The sequence below is a fragment of the Simochromis diagramma genome, unplaced genomic scaffold (assembly GCF_900408965.1).
Source record: "Simochromis diagramma unplaced genomic scaffold, fSimDia1.1 OVJJ01000590.1, whole genome shotgun sequence".
Taxonomy (NCBI): domain Eukaryota; kingdom Metazoa; phylum Chordata; class Actinopteri; order Cichliformes; family Cichlidae; genus Simochromis; species Simochromis diagramma.
The window spans coordinates 244843-270792 of record NW_024387057.1 but is presented as its reverse complement, the minus strand read 5'-3'; the positions used below and the strand labels follow the sequence as shown (position 1 = coordinate 270792).

General features: G+C 42.7%; 1 protein-coding gene across 2 annotated transcripts; it reads left to right on the top strand.

The window, feature by feature from the left end:
• The first annotated feature begins 709 nt into the window (after positions 1 to 709).
• acin1b (apoptotic chromatin condensation inducer 1b) lies at positions 710 to 25126 on the top strand. Of its 2 annotated transcripts, XM_040045012.1 has the most exons (18): positions 710 to 883; positions 3509 to 3574; positions 3654 to 3765; positions 4171 to 4244; positions 4498 to 5022; positions 5113 to 5793; positions 5954 to 6030; positions 11578 to 11698; positions 16510 to 16555; positions 18719 to 18864; positions 19344 to 19490; positions 19591 to 19774; positions 19901 to 20046; positions 20821 to 20928; positions 21247 to 21354; positions 21703 to 22063; positions 23563 to 23660; positions 23753 to 25126. In XM_040045012.1, exons 1-18 carry the CDS (start codon positions 749 to 751, stop codon positions 24071 to 24073), a joined length of 3456 nt encoding a protein of 1151 aa, XP_039900946.1. In that variant the 5' UTR covers positions 710 to 748; the 3' UTR covers positions 24074 to 25126. The 2 variants fall into 2 exon arrangements, with proteins under 2 accessions (XP_039900946.1, XP_039900945.1); XM_040045011.1 differs by having other exon boundaries at positions 4498 to 5793.
• Positions 25127 to 25950: the final 824 nt, after the last annotated feature.

The window sequence follows — 25950 nt, the reverse complement described above, 5'->3', positions numbered from 1 at the left end:
TGACTAGCAGCCTGTTAAAATGGGGTGTGTGTGCGCGCGCGCGCGCGCGCGTGTGTGTGTGTGTGTGTGTGTGTGTGTGTGTGTGTGTGTGTGTGTGTGTGTGTGTGTTAAGGGAGCATGATGGGCAAGTAACCTTTAGCTGTATATTTATTGTATGCCAACGTTTATGTTCCTTTGCTTTCCCCATCTGCATGGCTTTAATTTGCTTATACTTTATACATATATATATATATATATATGCGCACATCCTTCACCTGAGTGATGTGATTGGGTGATTTGCAATGAACAAAGTTTTTCTTTTTTTTTTTTCCGAGTTACAGTTCAAAAATGGCTGTCTTTTCTTTTGTAACTGGATGGGTTTTTTTTTTTACACTATTTGAACTCAGTATGATCTGTTATGCATATTGCTGACATATAGAAGTGAATGCTTTTCCTACAGTAATAACAGACCTAATCCTCCTTATTTTTAACACTACATTGGTTGTCTGTCTTGTATTCCTGTTCAGAAAACACAAATACATTTTTTTGCAAATAAAATATTGTTTGTTTTATTTGTTGCTGTATTACTATATTAGTCATGTTTAAAACAAACAACTTTATTCACATTTTTATTTAAAAAAAAAAAAAAGTGGCTAAAACATTTTGGTAAGAGGATCGTTCGGACAGGCCGAGCGCTTCCGGAAACTCCCGAGCTGTGACGCCGAGCAGCAGCCGTAGCGACGGAGTTTAGACAAGCGGAGGGAGCAAAATGGCGGACGAAGATATTACGCTTGATGGAAAACCTCTTCAGTCGCTCCGAGTTGCCGATTTGAAAGCGGCTCTGGAGCAAAGAAACCTCCCAAAAAGCGGACAAAAGAACACACTTATCAAGCGACTCAAAGGGGTAAGTTTTCTCTCACGTTACGGACGTCTGTGCCGAGTCTGGCCAAGTTCAGCAGGAGGCGAGAGACAGTGGGGGGGTTAACAGTAGAGGCCGTAACGATGTGTGTATGTGTGTGGGCTGTGAAGCGGGAATACATAAATCGCCGTGCACGCGTTATTACTCATAAACAACAGTTTTCCTCTTCGACTGGTTGTAACTGACAGTTTAACCCGACGGCCCGGCTACCGAGTTCGGACTTAATTCGTAACTACTCGCAGAGCACCGTGTTGCACACAGTTGAACTGTGCACCTGTCAAGTCCAGGCCTAAGCTGAGAGTAAGCAAGCCAACAGCCGCACATAGTGTACATGACAGTGCCCGCGCGCGCACCGTGCTTGCGTGTGCGTGCGTGCGTGTGTGTATTAGGGTTACGGGGGGCGCGCCTCGTGATGTAAACACATTCCGCGCATAACCAACAGCTATTTCATTCAAATTTTCTTCAACTTATATTTTTGTAAACGCCGTTTTCACCGTTAAAAACCGGGATCATCTCCTTTGCTAAAGTCACATTTAAAAAATATGTTACCAATTGATTGGTCTTTTTTTTTTTTTAAATAATACGTTGCTTTATGTATTTATTTTAATCATAAGATTATAGTGAAGCAACACCTCTTGATTGCGATATAAACTCCCCATATCTGACTCAAACCGTGCGTTAACGGCACAGTATTAAAATAAACTGATATCAGCATGCATACAGTAAAAAAATACGGTGCTGATAAGATTAAAGCAATAGAGTTGATCTTAAAGTCTCTTTAAGGCTTTGTTGATGGAGAATAATTTTATTGTGATTTACCTATATTCAAATTATTATTCAAAACAATGATGTGTAGGATGCCTAAAGTTTTTTTTATGTGCCTTTCTTGTCAAAGAATTTAATACACACTCACTAGCTACTTTATCAGGTACACCTTACTAGCACCCTGTTGGCCCCCACACGCCAGATGGGGTTTCAACAGGGTGAATGAATGTGTTTATATGAAGCGCTTCAGTCAGGATTCAGAGTTTATCTTTGCACAGAAAAAGCACTGATGGAAAGTGTCTTCTCTTTACTTCGAACAAACATCTTGGATCTTTTAGGATTTAGGCAATAGAGAATGTATAAAGAGAGACTCATGCATGCTTCATTAGTTAGACAGCGCTAGTACTGGGTTGGGCTTCATTTTTGAATTTCTTGATTCTTCGTGCCAAAGATTCAACAAGGTGCTGGAAACATTACTCTGGGATTTTGGTCTATATTGACAAGATAAGTTCACACAGTTGCTGCATATTTGTCTGCTGCACATCCATAATGGCAATGTCCCATTTCACAAAATCCCAGAGTTATTCTATTGGATTGAGATGTTGTGACAGTGTAGGTCATTTTAAGTACAGTACACTCAGTGTCATTTTCAAGAAACCGTATTGAGATGATTTGACCTTTTGGACACGGTGTGTTATCCCTGTGGAAGCAGCCATCACACAATGGCTAAACAGCGGTCATAAAGGGATGGACACGAGCAGTGAAAATATTCAGGTAGGCTATAGTGTTTAAACAATGGTCAGCTGGTAATAAAAAGCCCAAAGTGTGTCACAAAATATCCTGCACACCATTACACCTCCACCACCAGTCGAAAACATTGTTACAAGCCAGGATGGATCCATGCTTTCACGTTGTTTACAGCAAATTCTGACCCTACCTTGCATATAATGGAACAGAAAGCAAGTCCAATAAGACCAGGAAACATTTTTCTGGTCATCTATTGTGTAAGACATGTGAATTGTAGCCTCAGTTTCCTGTTCTTAGCTAACAGGAGTGACACCTGGTGTGGTCTTCTGTTGCTGTAGTCCATCTGCTTCAAAGTTAGATATATTGTGCATTTAAGATGCTCTTCTACATACCTCAATTGTAACAAGTGGTTATTTGAGGGAATCATTGGCTTCCTGTCAGCTTGAAGCACCGTTCTGACCTCTGCTGTCGAGGCATTGCTGCTGCTTACGGGATATTTTGTCTTTTCCACACCGTTCTCTGTAAACCTTAGAGATGATTGTGTGGGAAAATCTGGCTTGAACAACCATTCTACGTTCAAAATCGCTTAAATTGCCGTTCTTTCCCATTTGATGTTCAGTTTAAACTTCAGCAAGTTGTCTTTATCATATCTGCAAGCCTAAATGCTCTGAGTTGTGATTGGCTGATTAGATGTTTGTGACAATGAGTAATTAAACAGGTGTACCTAATAAAGTGGCTCAGGAGTGACGATGCTTTTTAGTCATAAATTTATTGCATGTGATTAATAGACTATTAAGTTAATATACATGCATTTATGTTAATTCTTTTTACAATTCTTAAAGTGCCCTTTTTTATTAAGTATCTTACATTGTAGGCACATTTAGTATTATTATTGGGTTTAGGTCTGCCTTTTTAATGTTGTGCACAAAATGCAAACCTATATGCGATATTTAAATATGCAAAAAGTCAACAGGTATAACAAGCGTTATAATTAGAGGACTCAGAATTCTAGTATCTGGTTTACAGTTTTCTTTAATATTCATTCTGGCATTACGTTAACATTTAAATGAATTCCCCTCCCCTCCTCCTTACCTTCAGGCTCTGATGCTGGAGAACCTACAGAAGACATCGTCCACTCACAGTGGGCTGCAGCCCAACTCTCAGGTAGGAGATTTTAAAATCTGCGGTAGTCTGGTGATGTTTTGACACAATGTCACATTGTTTTAAAAACGCTGTGTTACAGATAGGAGAGGAGATGTGCCAGAACAGCTTCATAAAGCAGTACCTGGCCAAGCAGCAAGAGCTCCTTTGCCAGAGACTGGAGAGAGAGGCCCAGCAGGGGCAAGACGCTGATGGTAAAAGACTCAGACCACAAACACACACTTGGCCCGTCCTTTGGCTCAGACGACTTGCAAAAACTCCCTGGTGTTCAAATGTCTTTGCTTACCTAACTTCATGTGCTTAAAAATTAAAAATAACATTTAAATAAATGTGTAAAACCTACAGTGGCTTGTCAAATGAGCATTTCACACTATGGGAAAAACTACACTCTAATCTCTGATTTCACAGCCATTAAGACAGAATTTCTCTAAAAAACGATTCAAGTTTTTATTTCTCTTTTTCGGTGTGAGGAAAAGAAATCATTACAAGTTATTGTTAGAAAAGTTTTGCTTGTGTGAGATCCAGTAGGCATGTCCTGGGAGTATAATTCTCAGACCGGGGTCGACCTTTAACCTCTGCCTCGTGCTTCTGCCTCTCAGAGAGCCCAGCTGTACCCGAGGAGGATGAAGAACACTCGGAGGACAATGACAGCTCCTCCTATGCCTCTGACAAGGTCAGTACCCTCGAGGAAAACAAAGGTTTTATCCTGTGGAGCAGAAAGGTACAGAAGAATCAGATTTTCCGCATTTGTCAACATTCTGTGTACCAAAACAAAAATAATAGCATGGTGCTTTTTGCATGATATAAACTATTTTTTTCTAATGGTTACAGATTTAATCTGATTAAACTCATTTTTTTTTAAAAATACATCAGCAGAATTAAGTCATCATGTTTCGTCTCCCACTGACTCAGTTATCTGTGCACAGCCACGTCAGGTTCTGGCCAGGCCTGAGGAGAGAGGGGCAGGAGACTCAGTGACAGGTCATGGCACCACCCTTCATCACCAGGAGGCCCATGACGCTCCAGGAGCTAGGATGCAGCGAGCCACCTTTCACCAAGGACACAAGGAGCCACCAGCACCCTCTCCTCCCCGTGCAGTCGCCTCCCTGTCCGTGCGCGTTCTGGGACAGCCCGACTGTCCTCCAGCAGTACCCCCAGCTCAGGAGAAGGAAGGCACCGCACCGAGTGAACCAGGATCGGCTCGTTCTGTGCTGCACCTGAGCCGATCTGCTGGGGGTTCAGCATCAAGCCATGTCCATGAGGATAGTGATGAAGGTGATGATGGTGATGATGAGAGTGATGATGATGAGGACTGGGGGCCTGGTCCCGGTGGGGCCCGAAAGGGAAGCAGGGGACCTGCCCCATCGCAGCAGATGCCACCCAGCGTCCCATCATCAGCTGGAAGATCCAAACGCAAACTTCAACCTCCGCAGCACATCCCACCTCCACAGGTACACCACACCCCCATGCAACTGCGCCACCCCACACCTCCTCCCTCTCCACCCCCTAATCTGTTCCCCCTTCCTGACACTCCCAAGCAGAGCCCGCCAGACCCAGATGACCGTGAAGAAGCTGGACGCAGCCAAAGGGTGGTGTCATTCCCACCTTCCAAGGTGCAGAGGCAAGATTCTGACTCAAGTTCTCGTTCCAGCAGTCCCGAACCACGCGTGAAACGTGGGACAGGGCCCCTTTCTCTGCTTGTACACAAGATGGAGTCAGAGGGGGCTGGTGTGTCAGGAGAGACTGCACACTCCACTGCTGAGTCTTCCAGTGAATCCCCACAGCCAGGACGGGAGACAAAGATGCAACAAGAGGACAGGAAGATGGAGGAAGAGAGGCAGCTGAAGGAGAGGGAGGACAAGGAGAGACAGCAGGAGCAGAAGAGAGAAAGAAGGAAGGAAGAAGAACAGGAAAGAGAAAAGAAACGCTTAGAAGAAGAGAAGGAACAGGAGAGGAAACGAATGGAGGAGGGGAGGAAACAGCGTGAGAAGGAACGAGAAAAAGAGAAGAAACAACAGGAGGAGGAGAAGAGAAGAGAGGAGAAACGGCTAAAGGAGGAGCAGGAAAAGAAACAGAAGACGGCAGATGAAGACAAGAAGCTGGTGACTGAGGTCCAAGATTCAGGTTCTTCATCAGATTCTGACTCCAAATCAGACTCGTCGTCACGATCATCACAATCGTCCTCCTCTCAGGATAAAACACCACCTGCCAGGAAGCTGAAGGTTAGTAAATAAACTGTTGTGGATATCAGGGAATAGTTAGAAACCATGCACTATCTGTAGCACCAGAATAAATTTAACCTTCAGAGTGAAGAGCATTTTGAAGCTGAATCTCTTTTCTCTATATAGCTTTTTATTGTTTTTATTTTGAATCATCTCACAGAAGGTGGACCAAGAAGCAGATGGTGAGAAAAAAGCTGACCCGAGTAAAGGGGCAGAGACACCACACCTTTCCAAAAGGTAAGCAACCTTTATTAAAATATATAAAACCTGAATAGCAATCCTAACCCTCACTCTTAAAATGAGTGCTTTACGTTCTTCAACATAGCTTAACTTTTCAGTTCACCAGTTAAATGGTTTACAAGACAAGGCGATTAACACTTGTCTCACCTCTTTATATCAGTTGTATTAAGCATTGCTAAATATGCCATACAAACATAAAATTTGCTTAATAACCTGTCATACAATAGACAAACACTGGGACTTAATTTGTGGTTCCATTTTTTTGATTCCTGTATTCCAAATTTCTGAAAGTGATTTATAAATCACTTTTCAGGAATAACCTCACAGAGTTTGGTAACTAATTCTGGTGATGGATTTACAAAGAGATGCTCACTGGCTACTGATGTCCAGGTCAATTTTCAGCTTCTTGTTCTTGTTCTTGTTCTTGTTTCTTTCATGTTTCCTCTCCTCATAACTGTGTCTTCCTCACTTAAATCACAGGATGTTTTGGGTATCGTAGATCGTGATTCTATTTCATAGCTATATGGTCAGGCAGGGTTCAGCATAGCCAATGTTGGACAAGCTTATTGGCCATGTGCTCAGGCCTGTGATGGTATATGCAGCAGTTGTGAGGCACCCTGACCAATTAGAAGTTCTTCTTACAACCATTAAAATACAGTTAAAAGCTCTTCATTAAAACCCTTGCTCTGATAGTTTTGAGCTGCTTGGGTTGTTTGGGTCGCTACAGAAAAATACACACATCGACCACCTAGTGCAGTATTTCACAAACTTGCAACAGCTGCTGCTCATGTTAAAATCAGAAAATCTTTTGCACCTGGTCAACCCTGTAATCACAACTCTGGCTGTCATATGAGGCTACGATAAAGTATGTCCTGTTTGTGTTTGTGTGTTTGATTTTCTGATAGTTGACGTGAGGTGCTGTACTTGCAGCACGTGATAGCCACTGTGCTTTTGGGCTATTGAAAATGTATAAAAACTATTCATGATTACAATGGCTGAAGAACACAAACCGAAAAATATAATGTCATTTTTTTTGTGTGTCTGTTTATCTCGGCTCACCGGAGCGATGCAGTCGCTGTGTGCAATGTTTCTGCACAGACGATGGGCCATATTATATATATATATAATACACAATACTATTATGTTACTGTCAGCAAGGTTTATGATGGCCTATACAGGAAAGTGGAAACTGAAGAGGAATAGGCCTTTCAGCTTATTTTGCTTTACTATATCTATAACAAGGCTGTATAACATGTTACCGAAAGCCGCTTCTGGTCACACCCAGGGTTAAAACACAGTGTTTATTGTGTAATTGTCATGCAATTATTGCTATATAAAGACTATATTGCTGTAGTAGTTATTCATGCATAAAGAATTCAGAATCATGTGTGATGGTAGATAAATTGGTGTGCATGTTTGTAATGGCAATCAACTTGAGTTTTATCCCAGTAAACTAGTAGTTTAATTGATAAAGATTATTTTTAAGCCTGCTTGGTGACATAAAGAGTGTTATATGTAATTAATGGGCATCTAATGGCACATATCTAAAAAGTTATTCATTTAAACCTAAACATATCTTAATGGTTTCCTTCTTGTAGCACATATTATGTAGTTTTCTTTTCTGGTGCTGCATTAAAGTTTAAGTACTTTTTCTTTCGATATGCGCCAAGGTTGGGCGTTAAATTGGGCTTTTATTTTGGAAATCTCAGACCGGAAGGTAGCTGTTACTCTTTCGCGCTAGCCAACATGGCCGTCATGCATGCAGTGCATCCCTGATACCGACGCAGTGTATGGCTAATCAGTAATTGAAACATACGAGCAGGATATTTTTTAAATTTCGCGTTGCCGGTTTCAAGCAGCGCCTGACCGAAATAACATCCAGCGGCACGGTGTCATCTTTTATCCCCGGGGGTTTCCTTTCAAGGCCGGCCATAATGCTGTCCGAAGGCAACAAAAACGGGTAAGAGGGAGCCAGAGGGCGATTCAAGGCTTCAGGTTGCCGTTTGTACTTTCACACCACTTATATAGAAATCTGCCGGGATACGTTATCCGGGTTCGGCGTGTCGTTTTGCGCCGATAAGCTAGCAGCTCCTGCTCGGCTGATGAATATCATATCATGTGTCCACATTGGCCTGGTTATGAGCGTGTTCGCCCATGTGAAGAGGACCGGGGGTGGGGACGGCGGTGAAAGCCTTTTGTTGGGTGAAGGAGCAAGGGAAGACTTTTTTTTTTTCAGAGCGGGAAAGTGGGGGTCTCCTTTCTTTGAACAATCCTTGAATTAAATTTGCACTGAAGGAGATGTTGATGAATAAATAATGTCCTCACATTTCAGGATGTGATGAGAAGTATGTGGACATTGATTTCTCCTCTTCCATCTTTCCTTCTGACCTCGTATTTTTCCTGGCATGCTTGCAGCCAAGATAAAGGACTTTCACCCCCCTCTTGTTTTAGAATATCTCCTTAAAAGCACACTTATGTTTAATCTCCGCATGCATTTTGATGCTTAAATGACAGTGAACAATATTTGCATTTTTGGCTTTGTGTTGCTGTAGCTGTTAATGATCTCACTGTTGTCAAGGGAGATCATTAAAGCAGACATCTGTTAGCTGTAGAGTCAGTGTGAATGGTCCCTTATGGTGTGATAAAATTGTCCCAGCTGGTACCAGCACTCTCGCTCTCCTCCCCTGGGATCTGACTGTATGTCCAGTTTGATTGGAAACCATGTTTTTGTTCATCTTATGTGGTCAGATTGTTAAGTTGGCCCTGAGCCGCTTGCTTTTTTAAAAATCCATTTAACGTTAATATGAAAAAACGTTATGCTTCAACATTTTACAGATCTTGTTTCTCACCTTTTAACGGGCTTCCTCATTCCTGACTGGTGACATTATTGCAAGACTGTTTGAGTAGCGAGAGAGGGAGCTTTAAATGTGTTACTTGAGAAGAAAAAGCTGCTCATTCTTTCTCTCTGTGGTCATTCGTCTTAAGATCTTAAGCGGGGGTTGTATTTCTAGCTGACATCTGTCTTCCCTTTATAGCCGATGCAGGTGTTCCTCTGGCCTTGCCCACACACCCGTAGACAATGAAACCAACACCTAGAGCAAATGTGTAGTCTGTGTGTTGTGTGGAGGAAAGGGAATGCTGTCGTCTTCATGACTGTCCTGCTGGTGACTAATCTCAAGAAGAAGAGGTGAAACCGGTTCTGCTGTTGCCCTGGGTAGATTTCAGTACTGAGACTAACATTACAGCCCTTCCTCTAAAAGATGCAGTAAAACTTAACACTGGTTGTCTTACATGTCATGGAGAATGTGCAAAGCTAAGATTTGTCTGTCTTTAACCAAGACTTGTGAGAATGTTTGAGTAAGTATTGTTGGATTATAGCGAGATTGTTGTCACTTTAAAAGACATGGATTTGAATGTGTAGACCCACAGCTAACACCTCGCTGAAGGGGTTTCTTTGATGCCTTTTGGTAAAAGTGACTCAGTTTTGGGTGTAAAACCTTCCAAATATATTGAAAACAAAATGATTGAAAAAAGCTTTTCCTTCATGCGTTATATACCCAATATGACCCTGTTCTTCAAACACTGTCCTTCAGACTCGCTTGCTGATTAGTTTAGTGCAGGTTAAGATATCAGAAAGACTTTGGTCGGCCAGATTTGTGTAGATGAAGTAGAAGTCACAAAGAGATTTGTGTAGGTGAACCTGAAGGAGATGACCCTGTGTTTTCTACCACCTCCATCTTCACGTGATCGTTGCCCTTGTGAGATGGGCTTTAGAGTCAAAAATACGCCAGTTTTTATTTTCCATTTTATCTCGTGTAAATTAGATTTAAAGCTGAACCCATTAAAGTCTTTTTTGCCTAGTAATAAATGCTAAATAATTTCAAAGTTAGTTGTTTGGGGTTTTTTTGTTAAATAAGTTGTTTTAATACTGACCCACAATCCTATAACCATGATTCATATTTTTGGCATTAACAAACTAATCAATGAGTCACTTGTGTGGATAACAAACAAAAATGAAGGAGTTTCATCCTGTACCCTTTTATAATGATCGAATAAGTATTTTTGGAATAGACACACGTTACTTTATTCTTAAAGATTTAATAGGCAACTTTTATTCTTTTCCTCAATAATTAGTGAATTAAAAACATGTAACACGCATCACATGCACTGCTCATATTTGTTTGTTTCTTTCTGGAGGTTATAGCTATCACTGCTGTTTTTCTGCACAGGCTGTTGAATAAATGGCATTGAACTAGTGCCTAAACGTGTTGGAGATTTTCGCATCTTGAACTCATCACAGGCTTTTTGTTGCCTTCAGGTTTTTTAGTATTGAGAAGCATTTTTCAGTGTGTCCTGTTACATATAATGCAAATAAGCATGCGAACAGCAGTGGGTGATGAGCACGGTGATTAGAGTGAAGGATGCTACAGGATGTGATTCTCCCACCTACAGGGTGCTGCCTCGCTGCCCGTGGCATCACATGGAGGCAGCGGAGGCGGCTTCTGATAATGCTGGTTGGGGGAGTTGAGGGGGTAGCTAAAAATATAATGATGCCATCTCCTGTTTTTATCTTCATCTGAGATATGAGTAATAAAATATCACAACATGAGGGGAAGCATTTGACTGTGTGAGGTCCGACTCCATTAACCGCAGTTCATGGCTTTTATTGGTTGAATCAGAGGTGTTGTTATACTTTTCTTTACCCCCACAATGATCCAAATGGATAAGATGAAGACCACACACAGTCTTCTGTGAGGTTATGTCTGAGTATGAGTTAGTCTGAGAAAGGTTTGTGACCCTGGGTGTCAGTTAGCTGGTGAGTTATTTATAGCAGGAGTGACCCAGATCACTGGCCTTCACCACCCTTCCTCTCTTTTCCTACACATTGTTTTTTCTCCTATTATACAAACCCTAACACTGCCCAGGCCTCAACAGCTTAGAAATTAATAGCTGCCTGACTCATTTCTGTCTCAGTTGTCTTTGATTGGAGCCTCAGCACTGGTTACTTTCTATGCTTATTAAAATGTGGCCATGTGGGACATCCTTCCCCAGCAATCAAATAAAAATAATACTGGGACTTTCTTTTTTTTAACTGTAATTTATGGTCACAGTAGTTTCTCTCTGCTCTCGGTTTCACCGTGTATGTGTGTGAACCCCTCCTCGATCCCAGGAGATTCGCCAGTTGTTTTCACACATGTTGCCAATCTGAGACTTTCTAGACGTTTATGCAAAGCTGGATGTGACAACATAAATGTCAGACATTAAATGTTTTAAAGACTCTGTAATCCCTAAACGGTTAATATGTTAACCTTGTAAAACCCCCTTCATGAAAGCTAAAAGTATGCATTTCATATCCACTGGGGTGGTTTACAGAAACAAAATTTAAAAAAAAAAAAACTGTCACTGGCTAAATGTTTACGGCTTGGACTGTAAGTTGCCTATGTGTTTATTATAATTGATTGTGTAGTTATGGTCAATGTGAGGGTTTTTTTCATGGAAATAACCTTCACTCTTATCCTTTCTTCCACTGTTTTCCTCCTGCAGGGAGGTGTCGGAGCCCAGTGCAGCCGCCGTGACGGAGGTGGAACCAGATTCGGAGAGCTCCATGGACCAGCAGCCAGCCTCCGGGGCTGAGCCTGAGAACAGTGAGGGCCGCCATGAGGAGGTAAGGTCACTGGGAGGGTGTAGGAGCCTGGGTCTTTTCCTGTCTCCCACTAACCTGCATCCTCACTCATATACAAGCATGTTTAATTATCAGTGTAATTTAAGGATGGGTTACTCAAAACCAACACACCCCAGTTTCTTTGCAGGCCTTAATGTATTTTTTGCCTTTGATTAAATCTGACTTTACAGTGTGTTCATCAGTTAAAGCGTCGTAAAAGACAAATCACTCAACTGGATATTTTTTGCACAAATGTTTAGTGTGAATGACCTGGGGCTGAGTTGGAATTGGGTCCAGGGTTAAATAGGAATCACCTCATCCCTTCCATCTGCTTTTAATTCAACTAATATTTCATAACAAGCTCATTCATTTAGATGATCTCTCACACATGTCCATTGTTTGTGTGGGCTCTGCAGAGGTACATTAAGTGGTAAAAGCTGCTGGAATGAAAGTATTGATGGTTATACTGTGTTTAAAATAGATATCCATGCTGCAGAGAGTGCATGCTTATATATCCATTAGTGTGTGTGTGGGTGGGTGTGTGTGTGGGGGTGGGGGGAGGTAATGGCCTTAAACATCTAAAGATCCTGACACACCAAGGTGACAGTGACCCACTTGACATTGCTGTAGTTACTCCCTCAGTTGTGACAAGGGTCTGGTTGGGTCTGGTTTGATCACCATCAGATGAATATGAGGCTGTGTGTGGACATCTTCATGCATATATCCATCAAGTAAGCACAATAGAATAGACTACTTGTCCATCGTGTCCACAGCTGTTTCTTTGCCTGTTTCCTTTTGTAAGAAGCTATTTTAAAAGTTACTCGATTGTCACTTTTTGTTAAGTATCCTCATTAAGTTTTTTTCCTATTAAATTTGATATATAACTTCTTTCTCAGCACAAGTTCTTGCACGTGGTGTGTCAGGGTCTTTAAGAGGCATCATCACATCCGACAACATTTTTACAAGTACTGCCACCATTATAGTCTAATTATACCACAGAGAATTGTTGATAGTGCTAACAAAGCTCCCGTTTGTCGGATAAAGCTTTCATCCATCACCCTCAGAAACATTAGAAAGGGCAATCATGCATTACACTCCAGCCCATCTAAAGTGCTCGAATTAGATTTTCTGGTGAGCTTCTGTGCAGTTTGAAGTTGTTATCGCTTTTTCAATGTGAGTGTGTATTTGTGGGTTTTGTTTTCCCCCTTTGGGTTTGCATGAATAATGGACCCTGACATTGTGTGTAGAGATACATCAGGGCTTGTTTCTGCTGTTTCTTCCACCCTGTTTCTCATCTCCTTTTGTCCTCTTTCTTGCTCCTTTCAAGCTGCCTCCCTTTTTGTCTTATTCGCTCTTTCTCTCTCTCTCACTGTCTCTCTCCACCTCTTTTCATCTTTTGCCTTTGTATCCCATAATGAACACTTCTCTCTCACTATATATATTTATGGTGTGATTGCTGTTTAAAACCCCATTGATTGCTTTGTTATGAAGGTGCCCATGCCTCTTCCATTGCCCCTATTGGTACCTGCTGCGTACTACTACTACCACCAACAACACCACCAACACCTCCTCCACTCCTCCTCCTACTTCTCCTACAAGTCCTGTCCCGCTATGCCCAAGTGCGTCGCTGGTACCTGAGTTAGGCCCAGAGTCTGCAACCCCATGGCACTGAGTAAAGCATCAGCCTGCAAGGCCTCCTGTCAGCCAGCAGTAATGGGAGCTTGCATCAGAGCACCACCGACAGCAGCAGCAGCCACAGGGCGTGGAAGCCTGCTCTCTGTTCTGGACTGGACTTTGTACTGTACTGTGTGGTGGTGATGAATGAAGGGTTAAAGGAGGGGGAGGGTGTCTGATGCTCTGTATCCCTCTCCCTAGCCCTTTCTGCCATTTTGAGGATAAACACAGTCTGCAAGTGTTGTCCTCCAAAATCCAGACAAAACTTCGGTTCTTCAGTTTGGTTTTTGATGCTTCCTCTGTTCCCACGCTGCCCTCTGCTTGTGGAGTGGAGTAATGACTTTGGACTGAGAACTGTTGCAGTAACTGCTAATTAATGCTGCTGTCGCCGTTTTGGGTTTTAAGACTCTTTCAAATGGAGCAACTAAGACAATCTGCTAGTAAGCAACAACCTATGGGCTTTTTTTCTTTTGTTTTTGTTGGACAACTTTGTGGATAAGACAAAAATCTATGGATGTGACACATCTGGATTTCTGGTTTTGTAAAGCCTGCAGCTATCATCTGCCTTGACAGTGTGGCACACCTTTCAAATGAGACTCAGATTGAGCTAAGATCACGACAGTTTTCCTGAATGGTTCCAGTTTAGTAAAGACACAGAGAGACTTTTAAAGACATCTGTCCAAGGACAAGTAATCTGACCACAGTGATGCACTTTTTCTGTGGTTGTATTGATCATCTACGCTTTGCCAGGAAGGGTGGATCTGCTCCACAAACTGCTGCCCGTTCTTTCCCTGCAGTGAGCACCAGTGTGACTCAGTGGATGTCTCACCGTGAGATTGTGATATTCTCTCTCTACTGTGGACCTCGCAGATGGACTCCTGCGGTTGTTGCTGTTACGTATTTATTTATGTATCCATCTCTTCGCTACACCCACAGCTTGGCCCTGGTAATTTTTTTTTGCATGGTTTCATGCGAGTGTGTGGGGGGAGTCATGCTAGCACTGCTATGAGCCCTCTGTCTTTGACTACATCCGTGGATTGCAGTTCAACAAAGACTGGATTATTTTTTTTCCATCTTTATTCCTGTTAAGAGACTTGATTCTGATCTTCTGTGCGGTGAGCTTTCAAAGCAAGCGTAAGACTCTCGCTGCATACTTGGAAACCTACGGAAACCTAATGGGTAAAAAAGAGCTGGAAGGCATCACAGACAATCTGGGGTTATCATGTTGAAAATCCCATTTTTTCCCAAGTATCCACGGGGAATGGAGAATATGTAAGCACCAATGAAAATGAAAGACATTAGCCTCAAGCGTTAACAAAAGACTCATCAGATGTACGTCACAGATCCTGGACTCTAACAAAGTAAACCTACATCCCTCCCCTGACTCCGTCAGAGTCCACAGAGAGGCTCTGAAACCTCTGCCACCCCCCTCAAAAAGACTGAATCGTGACTGTGTGACCAGCAGTCAGTCAAGAAAAGTCCTCCCCAGAAAAAAAGTCCAATCTGGTGATCAGTTCCTGCCTGGTGGCTAATCTGCACTCTCAAATCGAGCCCTGCCCTCACTTCTCTGCCTTCTCTGATTGGATCCTTGTTGCCTAGATACAGTGCACACTGTCGTGAGGTTGGGCCAGTAAGGAATCAGGTGTTAAATGGTACCAGGAAATGACTTGTCATTATACCTCTATTTAAAAATGTGTAAATATTTGACAGGAGTTAGTGTATAAAATATTTTTTTTCCTCCTCTTGTAATTTAGTCCAAAATTCTGGAACTGTCATGTGTACTGCAGTTCAATTTGATATGTTTACATCAAGCCGAGAGTGCTCTGTATACATTTAAACACAGACTGTGGATCTGCAATAGCCTTTTGTTAATATGATGCATTCTTTAAGGTGAATTACAACTGCAGTATTGATAGTTCTGCTACAGATTAGTACGTCTTCAGCACTTGGTTTTCCACCTCTGCTCATTAGCACTAATATTTTACCATCATTCAATTGCACCACTTGACTCAGCTACACACCATTACCTTAATGCTTATCGAGTGCATTAGCAGCATCAGCACCCTGTGAACGCAGAATAATAGTTACAAAAAGCCACACAAGTTCAAACCATTCAAATTTGCAGCCACAAGAGGGCAAACAAAATATACCCTTATGTATTTGCATTTGGGTTTTTTTTGTTTACCTGTACACTGCAAAATATCTAGAGATAATTAAGTAATATAGTGCTGTCGAAGAACACAGATCAGTAATGTTTCCCTCAGCACGAAATGGAATTAATGAAACTGTCAGGAAGCCACTAGCCACTTCATACGGCTTATTTAGGAAGCAAAGGTCCTGCACTTCCTGCCATCTACTGATCAAAACCTGAAACATGGCGAAACTCTTTTAAATCTAAAACAGTGATTTGAATGTGTTCGTTCTGTCAGGACCATAGTTGGGTTTGTGTGGAACATTTGCAATCCTATCAGCTGTAGTCATTGTGAAACATATTTGTAGGGTGTTTCTTATTGTAATAATAATTATTTTGCATGTAGAAAGCTAGTAAACATGACTTTACATACTTCCACATTCACTTATTATCGCTGCTAAAGTAACGCGAGCTCTTTCTCGTTACATCAGCAGTAGTGTGTGTAAAGTTAGGAAGCCTCTGAAACTTCACAACTTTGCCACAGTATGTAATGTTGTCACCAATTTTTTTTTGGTGTCTGAAGAATTGTTTTAGTTTACTAAGACTTACTTGTGACTTTAGTCTGCAGATAGACACCATCTTGCTGCCCTACTTGTGTCCTAATACTGATCCTGTAGTTGCTTTGCTCTTAAAGTCCATATTGCTGTCAAACGCATGTAGAAGTGAAGAAGCATAAAGATTTATCTCAGCGGCTCTGAGCAGAGGTGGATGGCAGAAATGTGTCTGGAGCCTCTTGGTATAAACCAGAGATTTCTTATTTTTAATGTAATACAATTAGAGCCTCCGGGCTTCTGTTACTTTAACCCCCCCGTCCCCCCACCCCTCCTCCACTTTTCCTGTTTCACCTCGTCTCTGTTGATGCCTGTTTGGGTCTGGACTCCCGGTTCTCATCTCACCCCGCACCCCTGGGGTTTCTGTATGTTTTTTTTCTGTCTCTCTCTCTTTCCAGAGCACCACCCCTAAGGCTTTTGCTGCTCGCAAGATATCCCTGACCAGTAAGTATACCAGTTCTATCGTTTTTCCTGGAATCCTGGACCAGAAACCTTACCCATGTTACAGGATACATGACGATAGATTCAGCAGGATTTAAAGTGAAAGATTAGACACTCTTTTTTTTTTTTTTTTTTTTTTTAAGCGGTGTGCTTGCATGAGCAAGATGGCAAAAGTAAACTCTTTGTAAACTCCAGCACATTATCTGGTTATTCTTGGACTCGACTACCATAGCTCCATGGATTTATCCTACATAGCACTTCTGTTTATCCACATTCAAACTGATGGGAACTTCTTCCAATTGGCTTCCCCTCACCTGGCCTCCTCAGTCAATCAAAACTTTATTTTTATAGGAATTTTTATGCATTAAGATGCAGAAAATAAACTGAAATACACACATACACCACCTTCTCTGCACTCTCTCAACACCCCTCCTACACACCCACGTCTACACATTAGACACCCACCTATCATACAGAGTAGGAAAAAAATAAGTAAAGGGTAAATATAAGGTATAATAAAATAATACAATGAAAATCAAAATAAATGAAAAGTAAAATAAATAAAACTGACACAAAAACCTTAACCAGGCGTGCTAAAAAGGAAGGTCTTGAGTTTTGTATTAAACATCTCAACAGTTTCAGCAGCCTTCAGGTCTTCAGGTAGACTGTTCCATAAACCCGGAGCATAATAACTAAAAGATGCCTCTCCGTGAGTCTTGGTTCTAATTTTAGGGACAGTCTCCTAGCAGAGGACCTGAGGGCTCTGGAGAGTTTGTAGTGTAAAATTAAATCAGAAAGATAAGAGAGTCTTAAAAACCCATTAACGGATCTTTAAATCTTCCGGCTAAACCTGGTGATTGTGAGCACCGCTACTTCATCATGCAGGTGTGGACATTAAAAAAACAACCTAACCCTACTTGGAAACGCAGTTCCTCGCGTTTTTTGAGCATGACTGTCGTCCTGAATGTGAGTGTGCGCTGATTACTAAGACTGTGTCGGATATTACTGTCATAGCCTGCTTATTATGGAACCTAAAAGCAGACTTAGTCTTTCCATCAGAAGACAGATTTTTTTTAAAAAATGTGCATGTGAAAAATCTGTCAGATGTCAGCAGATAAAGATCCTGCCAGGAAATACAGAAGGAACGTGGCACATATGGCGTTCTGCTATCACCAAACTATTATACAGTATCTCCCTGCACTATTGGTTATATGTAGTAACCTGTAATAAGGGCCAAAATCCCAGATTTAGTCCATACAACAAAAAAAAACCCCACCACACTTGATCACTTGATTGCGATTTGATCATACACCAAAAATAAATTTAGTTGTCAACTGTTTCCACGTCACTTGTTACATGAACAAACTTTAAATAGTACAGCTTCAGATTGAGGAAAACTGCACTGACGTCAGTAGGAAAAACATAGAAGTCTACGTTTACCTCAGTGACTGAAGGTTTTGCCATATTTGAAATGAACAGCTGATGAAACCCTGTTATATCTTGGAGATGAGACAGCTGCTCCTCTGCGGTGTGTGCTGTACACCAATGAATGTAGTCTCTGTTGGATCGTAGCATTGATGGTATTAAAACAACATGACATCCTTTGTTTTCCGTTCAGACCCAATAGCTCTGGTAGCAGCACAGTGATTAAGAAATGATAATGAAATGAAATGGTGTGCTAGTTTGACTCAGAGTGGGTTTAAAAAAAAATTACTCACTGGTCTCTCCAATTTCAACACACTACAGCAGGGATACTGTCCATGCTTGTTGCCTCAGAAATGCACTTTGCCTTTATCCACTACAGGATTCCTAGTCTCCTCTCTTTAAAAAGTGCTGCCCGTTAGCTCTGTGTTAGGAGAAAGCAGGTGTGCAGAGGCTTTCTATCAGACTCTCTGTGGAAGCAAGCCAAAACAAAAATGGTCCAGTATTAGAAGATTGTTAAGGAAATTGTTTAATCTCTCAATTACATTTCTGAATTTTGTCCTAAATTACTTACTGCCACCATTGCCAAAACAATTTGGGTAAAAGCATTTGGACAATCATTGCTGCTTTCAGGCTGTGAGCTTGCAGTAACTTGTCAGTGAAATCCTTTTCACCAGAAGCCAAATCGCTCACTTTCATGATGATAAATTACTTTTTTTTTTTTCTCTCCCCCAACTCCTGCAGACAGTAAGACTTCTCCCGCCACCACAGACGGAGGAGCAGGAGAGACTGAGACGGGAACCGCAGCGGGGAGAAAGAGGCGATGGGGTTCCAGCACGGCCGTCACTGCTAAGAAGCCCTCCATCAGCATTACAACGGACTCCCTGAAGGTACCAACACAGCACAGGGATGAGCACCTGGCCTCCAACAGATAGTAGAGAAGTGAAGGTTATAAAAGGTGGTGTAAGAAGAAAGAACACTTTATTTTTTTTTAGAAGTTTCTGATTGAAGTGAAGCGTTTTTTTTCTGGCTCCGGATCAAAACTTACATGATCATTCTTGTTCAAAGTGAAGACACACCCAGCACTTCTGACATTGTGATGACTTATTTTGGGAAGATTTTCCGTTTTAAATTGGAAAGAGTGATTTATCATGAGGTGTTCTTATTGTTTTCATTTGGTGGAAGCTTCACCTACATTTTACACTCGACTGCTGCTGTGAGGTGTGTCATATTATCAAACAATTGTGTAAGGAAATTGAAAATTTGGAAATTTGATTAGAATGTGTGAGAAGCTGACAGATGTTCCCACATTAACATAATTCTTTTTCTCTTTTATCTCTTTTCTCCTGTCCACATCTCTACGCTTCAGTCTTTGATCCCCGACATCAAAGTGAACCAGGAGGCAGTCGTGGAGCTTCACCCAGAGGAGCTGCAGTTGTCTGGTGATGAAGAGAACCCGGATGCCAGCAGAAGCGACCCAGACAAAGGCCTCAAGATCCGACGCACCGTCACACAGGTAAGGGAACGCCTGTAGGTGGCGTTGAGTGAAATACTTTGGAAACTACAAGGCTTCTCTTCATGTTCCTGTTTTGTTTTGGGCTTTTTTTCCTCTCCAGGTTGTCCCAGGTAGCAGCCAGGAAAATGGACAGACAAAGGAAGAAGAAGAAGAAGAAGAGGAGGTGGAGAAAATGGAGGCAGAGAAACCACGTCGGACTTCCAGAGACAACAGGAAGAGCAGTCTTTCCGAGGACGCCCCAGAAACACAGACGTCTGTCAGCCTCGACGGGGAAGCGAAGAAAGGTGAAAGTTTGTGGATTCTTAATTGCTATAATTAATTGCTACCTCCAGCTTTCCGTCATGCCTGTGGCAACATTCCAGTGATTCCCTCTCACTCTTCCTGGCTCTTTCTCATTTTTTTTCCAACAGTTACCCCCAGCGACAGCCTGGTGCGTCGCTCCATAAGTCAACAGAAGTCCGGTGTGTCCGTCACGATCGACGATCCCGTCCGCACAACCAGGCAGCCCTCACCACCTCGTGGAAAAGTGTCAAACATCATCCATGTGACAAACCTGGTGGGTTTGTTACCACACACACACACACACACACACACACACACACACACACACACACACACACACACACACACACACACACACACCTCCCCAATCTGTAAAATTCCCCTCTTAATCGTGTGTGTTTATAACAGGTTCAAGAGTTAAACTTTTGTACAGTTTTCCATGAATGGGATATATTGTATGCCAGTGGTAATCACATGATCATCACCATCTTTCCCATAATTACAGGCAGGAATGCTTACCCAGGTGTTAAGGTTGTAGTCAGGCATCAGCTTAAGTCAGGGGCACAGAGCATGACTAAACAGACTGTGACAAGACTAGACGTTACACATTTAATCACTGCCATTTGGAGATTTTTGTTGCTTGCGTCATATGTGGGTTATACGTTGGTCACCAGGGCTCAGTAATCTCAGGTGGCCTTACACTTTAGAAACACAGGAGCTGACGGTGTAAGCAGATGTCAAACCTAGAAATGGCCGTCTTTGATCGTCAAGTGGGGGAAAAATATGCTGTTTGGCCTGATGGTGGCACTAGAGGAGAACGTTACCTAAATTCAAAAGGGTTATCGTCTGAGCTGTGACCTTAGGGCATTCCCCTGTTTAATATGCTGCAGCTTTAATCTGTAATACAGCTGAAAGTGGTGAAAATACAGATTACATTTCATAAAACGATTAAAAAAATAATATATTGGTAGGGCTTTCTTTACCAGACCATCATTATAGTATGTCTTCAAGTCTGAATCTTTTTTTTTTTTTTTTTTTTGTCCAACAGGTGCGACCTTTCACCCTGGGCCAGCTGAAGGAGCTGCTGAACCGTACAGGGAGCGTAGTGGAAGAGGGCTTTTGGATTGACAAGATAAAGTCTCACTGCTATGTCACAGTACGTATTGCCAAATGAACCGTTTCACTGCATCAGGAGTGGATGCATGTGGTTAACAAGCTACATGTGGAATTATGCAGCGCTCAGTTTCTAAAGTATATTGTTTCCTAATCAGCATCTGTCAAACGGCTCGATACTTTGTTTTTGCAAATATATGTTAGAAAATTCAACAAGGAGCATTTGCATAATATTTTTGACCTCTGCATTCTCATCCATCTGCTTCCATCTGTTTGTGCCGTTGCCTGTTTTCACAGCTTGTGTTGGCTGAGATGTGATTGGGTTGTTTTCTCTCCGTTTCCTTTCCTCCTACCCTCGTAGTACGCTACAACAGACGAGGCTGTCGCTACCAGAGCTGCCCTCCACAGAGTCAAGTGGCCTACGAGCAATCCCAAGGTCCTCAACGTGGACTTCTGTGAGCAGGCTGAGGTAATAACAAGCCAGAAATGCCACAAATACAAATGCACTGCTTTCAGCACACACAAAACTTGAAGACTTCACATTGGGTGGTGGCGAGGACAGTCCAGCCTTAACATGGTTTGAGCTCATTTTATTATAATGGATCATTTTTCTGCTACTTTTAATGTACTGAGGAAAAATAGGGCTTCGCTATTACCTCTTCTTTAACTTCTAGTGAGTAGAAATAACTTGACCTCACTGGTTGCAGTCTAATATTGAGTGTTTTTTTAAAAAATAAATCTATAAATGCACCTTTGTGTGCATTTAATAATCTCTCCACAGCTACTCTTTAACCTGCCTGCTTATGTTTTCAAACAGCTGGACTTTCACAAAGGTGTCCTGAAGCCAGACAAAGAGGAGGAGCCTGTTCCCCCGCCCGCTGCCCCACCGATCCGGCTGCCCCCTCTGATGCCTGAGCGAGACAGAGAACGAGACAGGGACAGAGATAGGGAACGTGAGCGCGAACGCGAGCGAGACAGAGGTGTACGGGATCTGTGGGCAGAGCGAGAAAGGGAGATGCAGCGCCGAGAGAGGGCGCGAGGCGAGCGGGAATGGGACCGGGATAAAGTGCGGGAATTTGCACGGCCGGGAGAGGATGGACGACGATCTAGATCCAGAGACAGAGACAGGAAGAGGAGAGAGAGGGCCAAGAGCAAGGAGAGGAAGACTGATAAGAAGGGTAAGACAACTCACTAAGAGTATCACAGTGGGGGAGGGGGGAGTTTAATCCAAGTACACCTTACTGAAACAGACAGTAATGATTAATTAATCAACACGGAAAGCTTCCCGACTGTGTCACTTTTGGGGATGAAATGAGCTTCATGTATTTAAAAAGAAGCAGAGTGATCTGGGAGCTGGTTCAAAGAATCTGAGGCTTTTGAGAAATTGGCTCATTAACGCTTCAGTGTCCATCTCTTTGTGCAGCTCTACACTGCTCCCTGCACTCCTGCTGCATTTGGCTCACTCCTGTAAATATCTAACCATTTGCACAGGTCCACTTATCTGTGTCCTACCCTGCATTTGGAAAAACAAACCAAAAAAAACGCTACGGTAAGGAGAGATCAGTGGAGATAACTGAACATGATTTACTGAAGTTCAGAGCTTGTGATAAATAATTTGTCAATTAGACTCAAATTAAGCTACACAGCTGAGCTGAGTCCCAGCAGTGGGAGGAATTGGACTTTGGTGGTGGCCAGGATGAGGTGGAGATGGAGGTGAAAGGCGGAGTGATGGAAGAGATTCAAAGAACGGGGAGCAGAAGCTGATTGGCTTCTGAATGTGGGGAAGAAAATAATTGGACTGGATTGATGACACAAGTTTGGCAGCGTTGGGAAAGCTTAATTTTTTCATAGGGATCCAAATCTCTGTTTTATTAGATTGATGTTTCCACTTTGTGAGTTTAAGGTTTGTGATGAAATCACAAGTGAAAATGGTCAGAATGGGAGGGGGGTTCAGTTCAACTATATTTATACAGCACCACCTCCAGTAGGCCATTGGTGTGAATGTCTTACGGGGCTTTATATCGTAATAATACAGAGAAAACCTCAACAATCAGATGACCAGCTTTGAGCAAACACCTGGCAACAGTAGAAAGAAAAACTCCCTTTTCACAGGAAGAAACCTCCGGCAGATTCAGGCTCAGGGAGAGTTAGCCATCTCCCGCTATTGGTTGAGGTGAGAGGAAGAAGACAGGACAAAAGACACACTGGAAGATAGCCAGAGATTAACAATAACTATTGATTAAAAGCAGAGTGACGTATAAACACAGAGTGAAGAAGAAACACAATGCATCATGGGAAATTGCCAGGAGCCTTTGCTGCTTTATGAAAAAAGGAAAGTTTTAAGCCTGATCTTGACATTAGAGATGGTGTCTGTTTCCTGAATCCAAACTGGGAGCTGGTTCCACAGAAGAGGGACCTGAAAGCTGAAGGCTCTGCCTCCCATTCTGCTTTAAATAAAATCTAAAGGTGCACAATTTGGCAAAGTAACTAAGATTTTGTTCCCAGCGAGCCCTTTACTCATATGCAATACCCAAAGTTGATAAACACAAGCAACCCCACATCCCCCAACTGTGCAGCAGTGTTTGCTGTGTGGTCTGTGAGTCACAACTTTAATCACATGTATATTTGCGCTCAGGTTTCCATGTGTAACAGCCTGGTTCTGTTTCCTCACTGACAGAGAAGGCAGATGAACCTCCAGCCAAACTGTTAGACGACTTGTTCCTCAAGACCAAAACAGCTCCGTGTATATACTGGCTTCCCCTCACCGAGGAGCAGGTTGGTCCTTCGCATGTTGACATTTAGTGTCGAGTGACTGGTGTGGTTGTACTTGCACCTGAACAGTGCGCCGTGTTTGTGCCCCCTCTCAGGTGGCGCAGAGGCTTTTGGATCGCACAGAGCGACAAAAGGAGCGCGAGCGAAGGCATAAGGAACTGCAAGAGGAGGAGAAGAAACGCGAGGAGGAGAAGGAAAGGCTGAAGGGCCGGGAGAAGGATGGCAGCGTGGCGACGAGCGGCGGAGCAGCCGGGCGAGGCGCTGACGGAGACAGAGAGCGGGGCCGAGACCGAGATCGGGACCGTGAGGGGGACAAGAAGAGGGACGGCAGCCACCGGCCCCGACGACCTTCGCCGGGCGCTGCTAGTGGACGCCGGTCTCGTAGTCGGAGCAACCCGAGGGATAGGCGCCGCTGAGGGATGGACGGAGGCCGCAGGAAAAGCTGGAGAGGGAAGCAGTGTAGCTGAGGACGCAGCGGGCTGGCACTGGCAGGGGTGTTTCGGTGTCTGCTCCTCCCCTACCTGCCCCCACTGTGCTTGAATTCGTCCACTATGACGCCAGCGTTGTCTTCCACACACTTCTGCCACCCACCCCACTCCCCATCTTTTTAACAAATTCCTTTGCAGAAACATGACGGTTCATCCCGCTCCCCTCCTCCTCCTCTTCCGTTCTCTTTCCGTCTTCCAGCAGAACACCGGCTCCTTCCTCCTGTAGAGAGCAGCGTTTCCTCCTCGTCTCTGTTTCAGTGCTGTCGGTTCCCCTTTGGTTGAAGAAAAGAAGAAGGGCGGTTGTTTTCTGGCTCGCCTCTTCATTTTTTTGTCCCACTGAGGTTTTGGGAGCCCGCCTCATTATTTTAGTTCTGCGGGTGCACAGTTCCTTCCTCCTCAGCCCTGTAATAAAACCAGTCCAAAATAGATCCCTGACCTTCACATATTTTCTAGGATCAGTTTTAATGTTCTCCTCTTCAGCACAAAACATTTTTTCTTTATCTTTGTTTTGTTGTTGTTGTTTTTTTTAATGTACCTTTATGGGCGACCTTTGTTGATATAAGTTAATTTTGTTTTCTTGGAAATTTGATGAATCATGTTTATTTCTTCAGCCTTTGAAGGCTTGTTGTGCGAGTGACGTCTCGACACTGCGACAGTACAGTGTTAGAGAGAGATGTGGCATTATGCCTAACTTTGTCCTTTTGTGGGATGAGAAGGAGAGGATATGAAATACTCAGATGATTATGGGAAGCTGACCTTCCCTGCACTGATGTCTATTTGAAAACGCCTCCTCTGATCCTTCAATCTTATATTTAAGAGGAGGTGAAAATAAAAAATCTTTATCTTCTAATAGAGTAATGGTTAGAATTTTAAAATTTTCTTTTTTTAGTTTAAAACTGATTTTGTTGCTTTTTCCTCCTACAAGTGCTGAATGTACCGAGAATTTAAAAAAAAATATGAATAAACTTTAATTGGTTATCACATTGTCTGCTTGGATGTTTTTGTTTACATGCATTTCTTGTCTGGAGTAGCTTTGGATGATTCACAGTTAAAAATAATCCTTATTTATTCTCATACTGAACCACTCTGTTCACCCAGACTTAAACATGCTCCCTTAGCTCCCTTCTATTCTAATGATTGGTTGCCTCTTGCAAACAGAAGATATGATTAGTAGCAGGTGGGTGGGGCTTCTGTGCTGAGATGACCATATTTGGAAGATCCCCTCTTGCTGACATCATAACTAAGAGCAGAAAATGAATTAAGAGCAGTCTGAAGCCAGGGGTTTTGGTTCATGGGGATTTTTTCTTGAATATAACCGTGCCTTCATTACTTGACCATTTTGGTCATGTTTAAATAAGACTGTTTAAATAAGACTGAGGTGATGATCGGTGATTAGTAGTGTGGCTTCATACTTAAAAGGAGCTATACAGATGTGATATTTGCTTTGAGAGGTCAGGCAGGAGTGTCTGTGGACTCTTAACTGCAGATGACATTGTAATTGTACAGGTTAACACCTGTAGAGGGAGTGAGTTTAAATACCTGGAGTCAATCGTTCAAAGCTATGGACAGTGCACAAGACAGGTGGAGTGGGTGTAGAGGAGTGTCGGGTGATTTGTGACAAGGTTTACAAGATTGTAATGAGACCTGCTATGATGTATGGTCAGTGTCATTGTCTCCTGACAAAAAGACAGGAGGCCAAGGTGGAGGTGTTAACATTTTCACTGGTAGTGAGCAGAATGGACTGGAGGGGTGAGCAGTTTGGAGACAAAGTTATTATAGAGACATGCTTAAGATGGTTTAGACGT

Excerpts from the sequence above, each read along its gene's own strand:
- acin1b (XM_040045011.1), top strand. The coding sequence starts at position 749 with ATGGCGGACGAAGATATTACGCTTGATGGAAAACCTCTTCAGTCGCTC. Across the intron at positions 19,775-19,900 it reads CGACGGGGAAGCGAAGAAAG|TTACCCCCAGCGACAGCCTG; the intron begins GTGAAAGTTTGT and ends TTTTTCCAACAG. Across the intron at positions 20,929-21,246 it reads AGTCTCACTGCTATGTCACA|TACGCTACAACAGACGAGGC; the intron begins GTACGTATTGCC and ends CTACCCTCGTAG.